Here is a 14,479-nt window from a genome sequence, read left to right as displayed (position 1 = left end):
CCCCCCAAAAAAAACTTAAATTTTCTGAATGAGTTGAAATGGTTGCTGTTGGAATTTTTCAAATCAGTCGAGAAATGTTGAAGTAGAAACATGTTGGATTGAGAAATGGAATTCCTGGAATTTCGGGAAAATCTGGAATTTTTCCAGTTCAAAAACAACTTTGTTTTTTGACTTGATTAAGAGGAATGTTTTGACGATGAAGTGGGTTGAAAAATGTGGAAGCAGTAATCACCAGAAAAAAGGTTTTTGTCCTGGAATTTTTATAACTTGAACAAATAATAGTTTGAAATTCCAGGGTGAGTGGAAAATATTGCAGGTGAAATGGTTTGGATCGGTTGAAAAACATCTTAATGGAAGTTTGAAAAATGGCCAAATCATTTTGAATGGGAAAAAAAATGTCCCGGAAAACTTGGAGTTCTGGGAAATCTGGGAATTTTGGGAATTTTTCAATGGAAATCCCGCCATTCCCGAATAGGCTGAACAGTTTGAAGTTGGAACGCTTTGAATCGGGTAAAAAATTTGGAAGGTAGAGAGCGCCAAAACCTGAAGAAGAAGAAGAAGAAGAAAGAGAAACCACATGTGTGTCAATGTTTTTGGAGCACTCACTATTATTGCACTGATGTTATTTCATGATTTAATGAATGACGTATGTAGATAATTACTGGTGTCAAAATTTGAATAAATCACAATTTATTTGTTAATTGCGAGTTAATTATTTAATTTTGGATTTAATCAACACATTTGAATAATTATGTTTGTGTCATGAATTGAATACATCATCACATCCAAAACTAATCTAATGAATGTATTATTTATTTTAATGATTTTGTCAATGGCATCATTAAATATTTAAGTGTATTGATAAATGATTAATAAAATAATGAAATCCGTAATTAGTTCACAATTTAATTATTATATATGATTGAGGGATTTTTTGTAAATATAAACACTTTAACTATAAATACATTCTAAAAAATATTACTAGTGTGATAATATAATTGTGCAATTATTGTTTAAATGCAATCAATATTCATCATTGTTACATTTTCTACACATCAATGCATGAAAAAAATTCTAATAAAAAAATATTTTTGTGTGATGATATAATAGGGCAATTAAATACATTTTCAAAAAGGCTATTTCTATATTTGTTACTTTTAAAAAATATATATAATGACATGAAATATCACATAAAAAATTGTTTTTAGTGTGATAATACAATTGTGCAATCATATACATTTTCAAAAAGGTTATCACTACATTTTATATATATATATATATATATATATATATATATAAATACATTTGTGTTTATATTTTTTGTAATTAATTATGTATGTATGTATGATTTGTAATAAATAATGTAATTTTAAAATTATGATTAATAATAATTACCCCAATGTACTTAAAATTTGTGTAAATACTTTTAAAGGGAATATTCATCAGTGCTACATTCTCTCTACATAAATGCATGAAAAACAAATACATTTAAAAATACATTAAATACAATTAAATTTCAATTTCATTTGTGTGAATATTTTTGGGAAAACATGTATATTTATCATACATTTCTTAAAATATAAATACATTAAATTAAATCAAAACATATGACTAGTTATGATAGTGCAATTGTTTCTGGGTGTTGTTGATAAATGGCTGTGGCTTTGCATAGAAGAGTTTTACGTTGCACTTGACAAATATAGCAACCGACTGTAGTCACTGACAGTGGTTTTTCTGAAGTGTTACTGAGCCAATGTGGTGATATCCTTTACATACTGATGTCGCTTTTTGATGCAGTACCGCCTGAGGGATCCAAGGTCCGTAATATCGTTGCTTATGTGTAGTGATTTCTCCAGATTTTCTGAACCTTTTGGTGATATTACAGATATTAGAGGGTGGAATCCCTAAATTCCTTGCGATAGCTGGTTGAAAAAAGGTTCTTAAACTGTTCAACAATTTTTTACACGCATTAAATAAGTTGCAATAATTTCACCTTAAAATTTAGTTTGTTACTGTGAATGGAAAAACAGTACCGCTGTTTGTATGGTAAAAAAAAAAAAAGGCATCTCAGTTGCCGGAATTTTACTGAAAAATGTACATTTTTTTTTTTTACTATGAATAAAAAAACCTGTATTTTTTACAGTCCAAATTTGGGGTGTTGTTGATAAATGCCTGTGGCTTTGCATAGTAGAGTTTTACGTTGCCCTTAACAAATATAGTTCCTGACTGTAGTTTGTGACAGTGGTTTTCCAAAGTGTTCCTGATCAATGTGGTGATATCCTTCACACACTGATGTCGCTTTTTGATTTGTCCAGATTTTCTGAACCTTTTGATGATATTACAGACCGTAGATGGTGAAATCCCTAAATTCCTTGCAATAGCTGGTTGAGAAATGTTGTTCTTAAACTGTTCGACAATTTGCCCTAGCATTAAAAGTAAGTTGCAATAATTTCACCTTAAAATTTAGTGTTTGTTACTGTGAATCGAAAAACAGTACCGCTGTTTGTATGGTAAAAAAAAAAAGGCGTGTCGGTTGCCAGAATTTTAGTCTAAAATATACATTTGTTTTTTTACTATGGATAAAAAAACCTGTATTTTTTACAGTATAAATTTGGGGTGTTGTTGATAAATGGCTGTGGCTTTGCATAGTAGAGTTTTACGTTGCCCTTAACAAATATAGTTCCTGACTGTAGTTACTGACAGTGGTTTTCCAAAGTGTTCCTGATCAATGTGGTGATATCCTTTACACACTGATGTCGCTTTTTGATTTGTCCAGATTTTCTGAACCTTTTGATGATATTACAGACCGTAGATGGTGAAATCCCTAAATTCCTTGCAATAGCTGGTTGAGAAATGTTGTTCTTAAACTGTTCGACCATTTGCCCAAGCATTAAAAGTAATTTGCAATAATTTCACCTTAAAATGTAGTGTTTGTTACTGTGAATCGAAAAACAGTACCGCTGTTTGTATGGTAAAAAAAAAAGGCGTGTCAGTTGCCAGAATTTTAGTCCAAAATATACATTTGTTTTTTTACTATGAATAAAAACATTTTATATTTTACAGTACAAATTTGGGGTGTTGTTGATAAATGGCTGTGGCTTTGCATAGTAGAGTTTTACGTTGCCCTTAACAAATATAGTTCCTGACTGTAGTTACTGACAGTGGTTTTCTGAAGTGTTCCTGAACCCATGTGGTGATATCATTTACACACTGATGTTGCTTTTTGATTTGTCCAGATTCTCTGAACTTTTTGATGATATTACAGACCGTAGATGGTGAAATCCCTAAATTCCTTGCAATAGCTGGTTGAGAAATGTTGTTCTTAAACTGTTCGACAATTTCCTCACGCATTAAAGTAAGTTGCAATAATTTCACCTTAAAATTTAGTGTTTGTTGCTGTCAATGGAAAAACAGTACCGCTGTTTGTATGGTAAAAAAAAAAAGGCATCGCAGTTGCCAAAATTTTACTGTAAAATATACATTTGTTTTTTTATTATGAATAAAAAAAACTGTATATCTTTCAGTACAAATTTGGGGTGTTGTTGATAAATGGCTGTGGCTTTGCAAAGTAGAGTTTTACGTTGCCCTTAACAAATATTGTTCCTGACTGTAGTTACTGACAGTGGTTTTCCAAAGTGTGCCTGATCAATGTGGTGATATCCTTTACACACTGATGTCGCTTTTTGATTTGTCCAGATTTTCTGAACCTTTTGATGATATTACAGACCGTAGATGGTGGAATCCCTAAATTCCTTGCAAGAGCTGGTTGAGAAATGTTGTTCTTAAACAGATCGACAATTTTTTTTCACGCATTAAGTAAGTTGCAATAATTTCACCTGAAAATTTAGTTTGTTACTGTGAATGGAAAAACAGTACCGCTGTTTGTATGGTAAAAAAAAAGCATCTCAGTTGCCAGAATTTTAGTGTAAAATGTACATTTTTTTTTTTTTACTATGAATAAAAAACCTGTATTTTTTTACAGTAAAAATGTTGGGGTGTTGTTGATAAATGGCTGTGGCTTTGCATAGTAGAGTTTTACGTTGCCCTTAACAAATATAGTTTCTGACTGTAGTTACTGACAGTGGTTTTCCGAAGAGTTCCTGAGCCAATGTGGTGATATCCTTTACACACTGATGTCGCTTTTTGATTTGTCCAGATTTTCTGAACCTTTTGATGATATTACAGACCGTAGATGGTGGAATCCCTAAATTCCTTGCAATAGCTGCTTGAGAAATGTTGTTCTTAAACAGATCGACAATTTTTTTTCACGCATTAAGTAAGTTGCAATAATTTCACCTGAAAATTTATTTTGTTACTGTGAATGGAAAAACAGTATCGCTGTTTTTATGGTAAAAAAAAAAGCATCTCAGTTGCCAGAATTTTACTGTAAAATCTACATTTGTTTTTTACTATGAATAACAAAAATATAAATTTTTTTACAGTACAAATTTGGGGTGTTGTTGATAAATGGCTGTGGCTTTGCATAGTAGATTTTTACGTTGCCCTTAACAAATATAGTTCCTGACTGTAGTTACTGACAGTGGTTTTCCGAAGTGTTCCTGAGCCAATGTGGTGATATCCTTTACACACTGATGTCGCTTTTTGATTTGTCCAGATTTTCTGAACCTTTTGATGATATTACAGACCGTAGATGGTGAAATCCCTAAATTCCTTGCAAGAGCTGGTTGAGAAATGTTGTTCTTAAACAGATCGCCAATTTTTTTTCACGCATTAAAGTAAGTTGCAATAATTTCACCTGAAAATGTACTGTTTGTTACTGTGAATGGAAAAACAGTACTGCTGTTTTTATGGTAAAAAAAGGCATCTCAGTTGCCGGAATTTTACTGAAAAATGTACATTTTGTTTTTTTACTGCGAATAAAAAAACAACTGTATTTTTTACAGTACAAATTTGGGGTGTTGTTGATAAATGGCTGTGGCTTTGCATAGTAGTTTTACGTTGCCCTTCACAAATATAGTTTCTGACTGTAGTTACTGAAAGTGGTTTTCCGAAGTCTTTCTGATCAACGTGGTGATATCCTTTACACACTGATGTCGCTTTTTGATTTGTCCAGATTTTCTGAACCTTTTGATGATATTACAGACCGTAGATGGTGAAATCCCTAAATTCCTTGCAATAGCTGGTTGAGAAATGTTGTTCTTAAACTGTTCGACAATTTGCTCAAGCATTAAAAGTAAGTTGCAATAATTTCACCTTAAAATTTAGCGTTTGTTACTGTGAATCGAAAAACAGTACCGCTGTTTGTATGGTAAAAAAAAGGCATCTCAGTTGCCAGAATTTTACTGTAAAATGTACATTTTGTTTTTTTACCATGAATAAAAAAAACACTATTTTTTACAGTACAAATTTGGGGTGTTGTTGATAAGTGGCTGTGGCTTTGCATAGTAGAGTTTTATGTTGCCCTTAACAAATATAGTTTCTGACTGTAGTTACTGACAGTGGTTTTCCGAAGTGTTCCTGAGCCAATGTGGTGATATCCTTTACACACTAATGTCGCTTTTTGATATGTCCAGATTCTCTGAACTTTTTGATGATATTACAGACCGTAGATGGTGAAATCCCTAAATTCCTTGCAATAGCTCGTTGAGAAATGTTGTTCTTAAACTGTTCGACAATTTCCTCACGCATTAAAGTAAGTTGCAATAATTTCACCTTAAAATTTAGTGTTTGTTACTGTCAATGGAAAAACAGTACTGCTGTTTGTATGGTAAAAAAAGGCATCTCAGTTGCCGGAATTTTACTGAAAAATTTACATTTTGTTTTTTTACTGTGAATAAAAACACCTGTATTTTTTACAGTACACATTTGGGGTGTTGTTGATAAATGGCTGTGGCTTTGCATAGTAGAGTTTTACGTTGCCCTTAACAAATATAGTTTCTGACTGTAGTTACTGACAGTGTTTTTTCCGAAGTGTTCTTGAGCCCATGTGGTGATATCCTTTACACACGGATGTTGCTTTTCTCAGTGTGAACATGAAATATCTTGTCTTTTCAGTCTATTCAATTGATTATAAGTTAAAAAGGATTTCCGTAAGGTTGAAAGTGGTGTAAAATCAACTAACCGAATGTTGTGGTTGCAGCTCAGGAGATGTTATCGGCGAGTATCTCCCAGACGTGCATCCTGCAAACATGCGGCGTTCCTCCGCCCAACATGGTGAGCGCCGCAAACCCGCTGCAAGGTAACTCCAAAACACCTTTCTTGAACATAACTATACAGTGCTCAATGCCGGGATGGAGCGGAATATACGTTAGCTCAGGAAAAAACCACAGAGGCTATTTCATCTCTACAAGCCTGTTTCGCAGGTTTCCCTGCTCATCAGGGGATTTTAGTATAACATCTCCTGGTATTTATTCCATCTCATGTGACGTGTTGAATAAATCGAATCATTCCAAATAACAATAATGTTGGGATTAGAGGTGTATTTATTTCATAAAAGAAGTATTTGAGTGCGTCAAACTGGAAAATATTTCTCCCATATGATTGAATTGGTGATTTGCAACATGCTGCAGTATCGTCTGATCGCCACAAGAGGGCGACATTGTCAACTGCAGTAAATTACACAATTGATTGTCATATGATTTTTTATTTATTGTCCTTTTTCTAGATTAATTTTGCCTCGCCATGGATTTACAGTAACCATCCATCTTTTTTAACAACTCGACGGCCTAAAATACTGTAAATACATCTTTAAATAGTTACTTTAATTGGAGTTAAATACGTGCTTGTGTTAATTAAATGTGTCAATTACTTATTTAATTGATTTTGTTGTTTAATTACTCGATTTATGACGTGTTTAAATAATTAATGGTGTCATAATTGAATAAATCATGAAATAAATACTTATTTCACAATTTATTTGTTGACTTAGTAATTTCCAAAATAATGTTGTTTTTTTTATTATTATTTAATCGACGTACTTATTTATAAAAAAAATTACTTGTTTCTGTCATGAATTGAATAAATCATAACATCAAAAAATTAATCTAATAAGCTAATTATTTTTTTCACGATTTAATCAATGGTATGTTTGAATAATTAAATAAAAAAAATCATTAAATAATGAAAACAATGATTAGTTCACAATTTAAATACATTATTGACTCATTTAAGTTATTTATTTCATGATTTAATTTAAATAATAGTTTCCATGTGTTACTTAAATTAATAAATAAATCATGAATGAATTAAATACATAAACGTAGTATTACTTTTTACACATTTAATGACATATATGTATTTAATTCAAACTCTAACTTTTGTTTTAATTAATGACACATTTTAAAAATTACTTAAGTGTGGATAACTAAGACATTCATGAAATGATTAAATCGTAGTCATTTAACTCATTAAATAAATCATAAAATCAACAATTAATAAAACTAATAAATGTAATTTTACATTAATTGAATAAGTGACATGTAATCACCTCATTCATGCATTTATAAAATTATTTGAAGAATGACATATTTAAATAATTAAGTGTCAATAGTTAATTAAATCATCAACATCAATCAATCAATCAATCAATCAATGTTTATTTATATAGCCCCAAATCACAAATGTCTCAAAGGACTGCACAAATCATTACGACTACAACATCCTCGGAAGAACCCACAAAAGGGCAAGGAAAACTCACACCCAGTGGGCAGGGAGAATTCACATTCAGTGGGACGCCAGCGACAATGCTGACTATGAGAAACCTTGGAGAGGACCTCAGATGTGGGCAACCCCCCCCCTCTAGGGGACCGAAAGCAATGGATGTCGAGCGGGTCTAACATGATACTGTGAAAGTTCAATCCATAGTGGCTCCAAGACAGCAGTGAGAGTCCCGTCCACAGGAAACCATCTCAAGCGGATCAGCAGCGTAGAGATGTCCCCAACCGATACAGGCGAGCGGTCCATCCTGGGTCTCGACTCTGGACAGTCAGTACTTCATCCATGGTCATCGGACCGGACCCCCTCCACAAGGGAGGGGGGGACATAGGAGAAAGAAAAGAAGCGGCAGATCAACTGGTCTAAAAAGGTCTATTTAAAGGCTAGAGTATACAGATGAGTTTTAAGATGAGACTTAAATGCTTCTACTGAGGTAGCATCTCGAACTGTTACCGGGAGGGCATTCCAGAGTACTGGAGCCCGAACGGAAAACGCTCTATAGCCCGCAGACTTTTTTTGAGCTCTAGGAATCACTAATAAGCCGGAGTCTTTTGAACGCAGATTTCTTGCCGGGACATACGGTACAATACAATCGGCAAGATAGGCTGGAGCTAGACCGTGTAGTATTTTATACGTAAGTAGTAAAACCTTAAAGTCACATCTTAAGTGCACAGGAAGCCAGTGCAGGTGAGCCAGTACAGGCGTAATATGATCAAACTTTCTTGTTCTTGTCAAAAGTCTAGCAGCCGCATTTTGTACCAACTGTAATCTTTTAATGCTAGACATTGGGAGACCCGAAAATAATACGTTACAGTAATCGAGACGAGACGTAACAAACGCATGGATAATGATCTCGGCGTCTTTAGTGGACAAAATGGAGCGAATTTTAGCGATATTACGGAGATGAAAGAAGGCCGTTTTAGTAACGCTTTTAATGTGTGACTCAAAGGAGAGAGTTGGGTCGAAGATAATACCCAGATTTTTTACAGAGTCACCTTGTTTTATTATTTGGTTGTCAACTGTTAAAGTTGTATTATTAAATAGAGGTCGGTGTCTAGCAGGACCGATAATCAGCATTTCCGTTTTTTTGGCATTAAGTTGCAAAAAGTTAGCGGACATCCATTGTTTAATTTCATTAAGACACGCTTCCAACTGACTACAGTCCGGCGTGTTGGTCAGCTTTAGGGGCATGTAAAGTTGGGTGTCATCAGCATAACAGTGAAAGCTAATACCGTATTTGCGTATGACGTCACCTAGCGGCAGCATGTAGATGCTGAAGAGTGCAGGGCCAAGGACCGAACCCTGGGGAACTCCACACGTTACCTTAACATAGTCCGAGGTCACACTGTTATAGGAGACGCACTGCATCCTATCAGTAAGATAAGAGTTAAACCATGACAGGGCTGAGTCTGAAATACCAATTCGTATTTTGATACGCTCTAATAAAATATTATGATCGACGGTATCGAAAGCAGCGCTAAGATCGAGGAGCAGCAACATAGATGACGCATCAGAGTCCATCGTTAGCAATAGATCATTAGTCAGTTTTGCGAGGGCTGTCTCAGTCGAGTGATTTGCCCTGAAACCGGATTGAAAGGTTTCACATAGATTGTTAAACGCTAAGTGGTCATTTAGCTGCTCTGCAACAATTTTTTCGAGGATTTTCGAAATAAAGGGAAGGTGAGACACCGGTCGGTAGTTTACCATGAGGTCTGGATCGAGGTTAGGTCTTTTAAGGAGAGGATGAATAACCGCTTTTTTGAATGCAACGGGAACAGTGCCCGAGGAAAGTGATAAGTTTATAATATTTAGCACTGATGGACCTAATAATACAAAAAGCTCCTTGATAAGTTTCCCAGGAAGTGGGTCAAGTAAACATGTTGTTTGTTTTATTCCATTTACACGTTGTAACAATCCTTCTAATGTTATTTCATCAAAACGAGAGAAACTATTTTGGATATTTGCAGTATCCGCCGTATATACAATCGTATCTGTGTTACTATAACCCCGTTGTAGCTGGGACGCATTGTCTTTAATCTCCTTTCTAATAAGTTCAATTTTCTTATTAAAGAACTTCATAAAGTCATCTGCCGAATGGGTGGAGCTACTGGAAGGAGTCCCTTGTTGGGTTAGCGATGCTACTGTACTAAACAAAAATTTTGGATCGTTTTTATTAATGCGGATGAGATTTGAGTAATAATTAGTTTTAGCTAAGGTAAGCATGCGTTTATAAGTTATTAAACTATCACTCCATGCTTGATGGTGCACCTCAAGTTTAGTCGTGCGCCATTTGCGTTCCAGCTTTCTACATAATAATTTCTGAGCTCTAGTTTCTTCAGTAAACCATGGCGTACGCCTTTTTGGAGCCTTTTTTAACTTCAGCGGTGCTATACTATCAATGGTTTCGCGCAGGGCGTTGTTAAAGTTGTTAGTGAGGTTATCAATAGAGCCCACATACTTTGGGAACGGTGCCATTACCGAGGGCAGTAGGTCCGCAAGAGTCGTCGTTGTGGCAGCATTAATGTTGCGGCTGCTATAGCAGTTATTATTATTATTAGCTTGCCGAACATGAGTCTGAACTTCGAATTTTATAAGGTAATGATCGGACATTACTTTAGTATACGGGAGTATCATAACTTTGGAGACGGTGATACCTCTGACAAGCACTAGGTCTATCGTATTACCGCTGCGATGCGTCGGTTCATTTATTATTTGTGTAAGACCACAGCTATCAATTATAGTCTGGAGCGCCACGCACGGTGGGTCCAATGGGGTATTCATATGGATATTAAAGTCCCCCATTATAATTATATTATCGGCGTGCGTCACTAGATCAGCAACAAACTCTGAGAATTCACTAATAAAGTCCGAATAGGGCCCTGGGGGGCGGTAGATAACGGCCAGGCACAGAGGCAGAGGTGTGGCAGACTTCATAGAAAGCACCTCAAACGATTTATATTTATTATTTAAGTTAGGACTAAAGTTAAAGTTTTCGTTGTATATTAGTGCGACACCCCCTCCCCTTTTGAGGTGACGGGCAATATGCGCATTCGTATAGTTAGGAGGGGATGCCTCATTTATCGCAAAAAAGTCGTCTGGTTTAAGCCAGGTTTCGCTAAGACCGATGACGTTAAGGTTGTTGTCTCTAATGACCTCATTGACTAATAACGTTTTGGGAGACAAAGATCTGATGTTTAGAAAGCCCATATTATAGGTAGTGGGCTGTCTTAAGGAGTTGTTGATAAAATTATCCGTAGTAGCAATATTAATAATGTTGCGTTTATTATGCGCAGTGTACTTAAAATAATTACGACCATATCTAGGAATTGATATGACGGGAATTTTCAGATTGTCTACTTGGCGCTGCGATAAACTGAACGCATCATAATTTGCCACCTCAGTAGAACGCATGTCTAACTCTGACGAAGTCATAGACACAGTAGAAAAAACATTTTGTGAGTTGTGTATTATTCTACGAAAATTGCTATGTGTACAGGGATCATCCAGCCTGGCGCTGGCTAGTTCTAACTTAACTGACTCCATACCCAGGCTAGCAGGCTCTGTAATTGCCTGTGACCGGGCTTGCTCTAGTGCAGTTAGTCAAATGTGGCTCAATGCGAAGTCTATGTTCCGAGACAAGAGGATAGCGCCTTCCTGGTTAGGGTGAAGGCCGTCTCTCCTCAGCAAGCCAGGTTTGCCCCAGAAAGAGGGCCAATTATCAATAAACGTAAATCCCTGTTGTCTGCAGAAGCTATCCAGCCACCTGTTAAGAGAGACTAATCTGCTATATCTCTCATCATTGCCTCTCCCAGGCAGGGGGCCAGAGACAATTACTCGATGCCTGGACATCAATAAATAATTCAATAAATAAATTACTAAATATAGTCATTTAATTTTACAATTATTAAAGTAATGACACATGCATGTATTTAATTCCAGTTATAATTAATGACAAATTTAAGTAATTAAGTGTCAATAAAAAATAAATCATAGAATAAATCGTCCAAATATTAAATATATATATTTAATTTTACAACAAATACATTAATGACACATGCATGTATTTAATTCCAGTTCAAATGAACGACATATTTAAGTAATTAAGTGTCAATAATTAATCAAATCATTGAATAAATAATTCAATAGTTAAATGATTAAATAGTCTTTTAATTTAACAATTACTAAATTAATGACACATGCATGTTTAATTCCAGTTATAATTAATGACATATTCAAATAATTAGGCGCAATAATTAATTAAATCGTTGCATTAATTATTAAACAATTATTTTCATGACTAATAAAATAATGACATGTTTAGTTCCAGTTATAATTATAACATATACAAATAATTTTTTAAATCATTAATTTAATTTCACAACTAATAAAATGATAACCCATGTATTTAATTCCATTCATAATTAATGGCATATTTAACTAATTGCCAATATTTAATTAAATAATTGAACACATTTAAATCATTCAATATTTAAATGATTAAAAACACATATTTGATTTTACAACTAATAAATTAATTCCACATGTATTTAATTCCAGTTAAATTAATGACTTATTCAAGTAATGAAGTCTCAATAATTATTTAAATCAATGAATAAGTAATTTCCTTATGAAAATATTAAATAGTAATTTAAATTGATTATTACCATTAACAAGTTAATGGCACGTGCATGTATTTAATTACAATTGTAATTAATGACATATTTAATTAAATATTAATTAAATTGTTGAATAAATCATTCAACAATTTAATGGTTAAATATAGTCAATTGGTTTGACAGTTAATAAATTAATAACACGTGCATGTATTTAATTCCAGTTAAAATTAATGAAATATTTAATTTAGTGTCAAATATGAATGAAATCATTGAATAAATAATTCAAATATTAAATTATTAAATACATACATTTAATCTTCCATTAAGAATTCATTGCCACATGCATTTAATTTCAGTTATAATTAATGACATACTTATGTAATTAAGTGTCAATAAATAAATAATTAATTGAATAAACAATTCAATAATTAAATCAATAATTATAATCATTTAATTGTACAATCAATAGATTAAAGACACATATATTTATTTCAAGTTATAATTAATGACGATATTAAATAATTAAGTGTCATTAATTAACCAAGTTATTGAATAAATAAATCAAATATTACATTTTTAAATACATACATTCAATCTTACAATTAATACATTAATGAAACATGTATTTAATTCCAGTTATAATTCATGACATATCTAAATAACTGTCTATAATTAATTACATTGATGAATAAAGACTAATTTAAATAATTAAGTCTCAATAATTGTTTTTATCATTGCATAAATCTTTTAATTATTACATTATTAAATAAAGTCATTTATTTTCACGACTAATAAAATAATGAATCGTTTAGTTCCAGTTATAATTAATGACATATTTAAGTAATTCAATATCAATATTTAAATCATGGAAAATCATTTAATAATTAAATCATTATTATATAGATTTAATTGTACAACTAAAAAAATAACACGTTTAATTTCAGTTACAATTAATGACATATTTAAGTAAAGAAGTAACAATAATGATCTAAATCATTGAATAAATAATTTAAATTATTCAATGATTAAATTTTGAAATATAGTCATTTAATTTTACAACTAATAAATTAATGACACATGAATGTATTTAATACCAGTTATAATTAATAACATATTTGAGTGATTTTCAATAATTAATTAAATCAATGATTTAATCATTTAAATAAATCAATAATTAAATCTTTAAAAACATATATTTTATTTCACGACAATTAATTTAATGCCACATGTATTAATTACATTATTAAATATTAATTAAATAATTGAATAAATAATTCCATCATTAAAATATTAAAAATGCATGTATTTAATTCCAGTTATAATTAATACATTATTTGAAAAACTTTCAATAATTAATTGAATTGTTGAATAAATCATTCAATAAATAAATGACTAAATATAAACATTTAATTTGACATTAATAAATCAATAACAAATGCATGTATTTAATTCCAGTTATAATTAATGACATTTTTAAATAATATAGTATCAATAATTAAAGTCAATGAATAAAAAATTCAAATATTAAATGATTTAAGCTTTATATTAATAAATTATTGCCACATGTATTTAATTCCAGTTATGATGAATTACACATTTAAATAATGACGATAATTAATCAAATCATTGAACAAATAATTCAAATATTAAATCATTAAATACATAAATTTGATATTGCAATTTATACATTAGTGACACATGTATTTATTTTTGGTTATAATTAATGACATATTTAGGTAATTAGGTATCAATACATAATTATTTGAATAAATCATTCAATAATTACAATTATTAATTATATGCATTTAATTTGACAATTAATACATTAATGTCACATGTTTTTAGTTCCAGTTACAATGAGTGACATGTTTAAACAATTGTCATTAATTAATTAGATAATTTAAAAAATAATTCAATAGTTAAAATATTACTCATTTAATTTGACAATTAATAAATTGACTCATTTATGAATTTAATTCCAGTTATAATTAATGACGTATTCAGATAATTAAGTATCAACAATTAATTAAATCATTGAGGAAATAATTCAACTCTTAAAATATTAAATACATACATTTAATCTTATATTACATTTTTCCACATGTATTTAATTCCAGTTATAATTAATGACATATTTAGATAACTGCCTAAAATTAATTAAATTGTTCAATAAATCATTCGATGATTAA

General features: G+C 31.7%; 1 protein-coding gene across 1 annotated transcript in view; it reads left to right on the top strand.

Moving 5' to 3' along the window:
• The window catches only part of pou1f1 (POU class 1 homeobox 1), a 38,379-nt gene that overhangs the window by 15,269 nt on the left and 8,631 nt on the right, over positions 1-14,479 (top strand). The window contains exon 3 of the mRNA XM_061879917.1: positions 6,101-6,199. Coding sequence (XP_061735901.1) covers positions 6,101-6,199 — 99 coding nt within the window. The remainder of the gene's footprint in view (positions 1-6,100; positions 6,200-14,479) is intronic.

Source organism: Nerophis ophidion, linkage group LG19 (genome assembly GCF_033978795.1).
Source record: "Nerophis ophidion isolate RoL-2023_Sa linkage group LG19, RoL_Noph_v1.0, whole genome shotgun sequence".
In the NCBI taxonomy this organism is placed as follows: Eukaryota; Metazoa; Chordata; class Actinopteri; order Syngnathiformes; family Syngnathidae; genus Nerophis; species Nerophis ophidion.
Note: the sequence above shows the minus strand (reverse complement) of the source record. Positions and strands in the feature narration are given on the sequence as shown.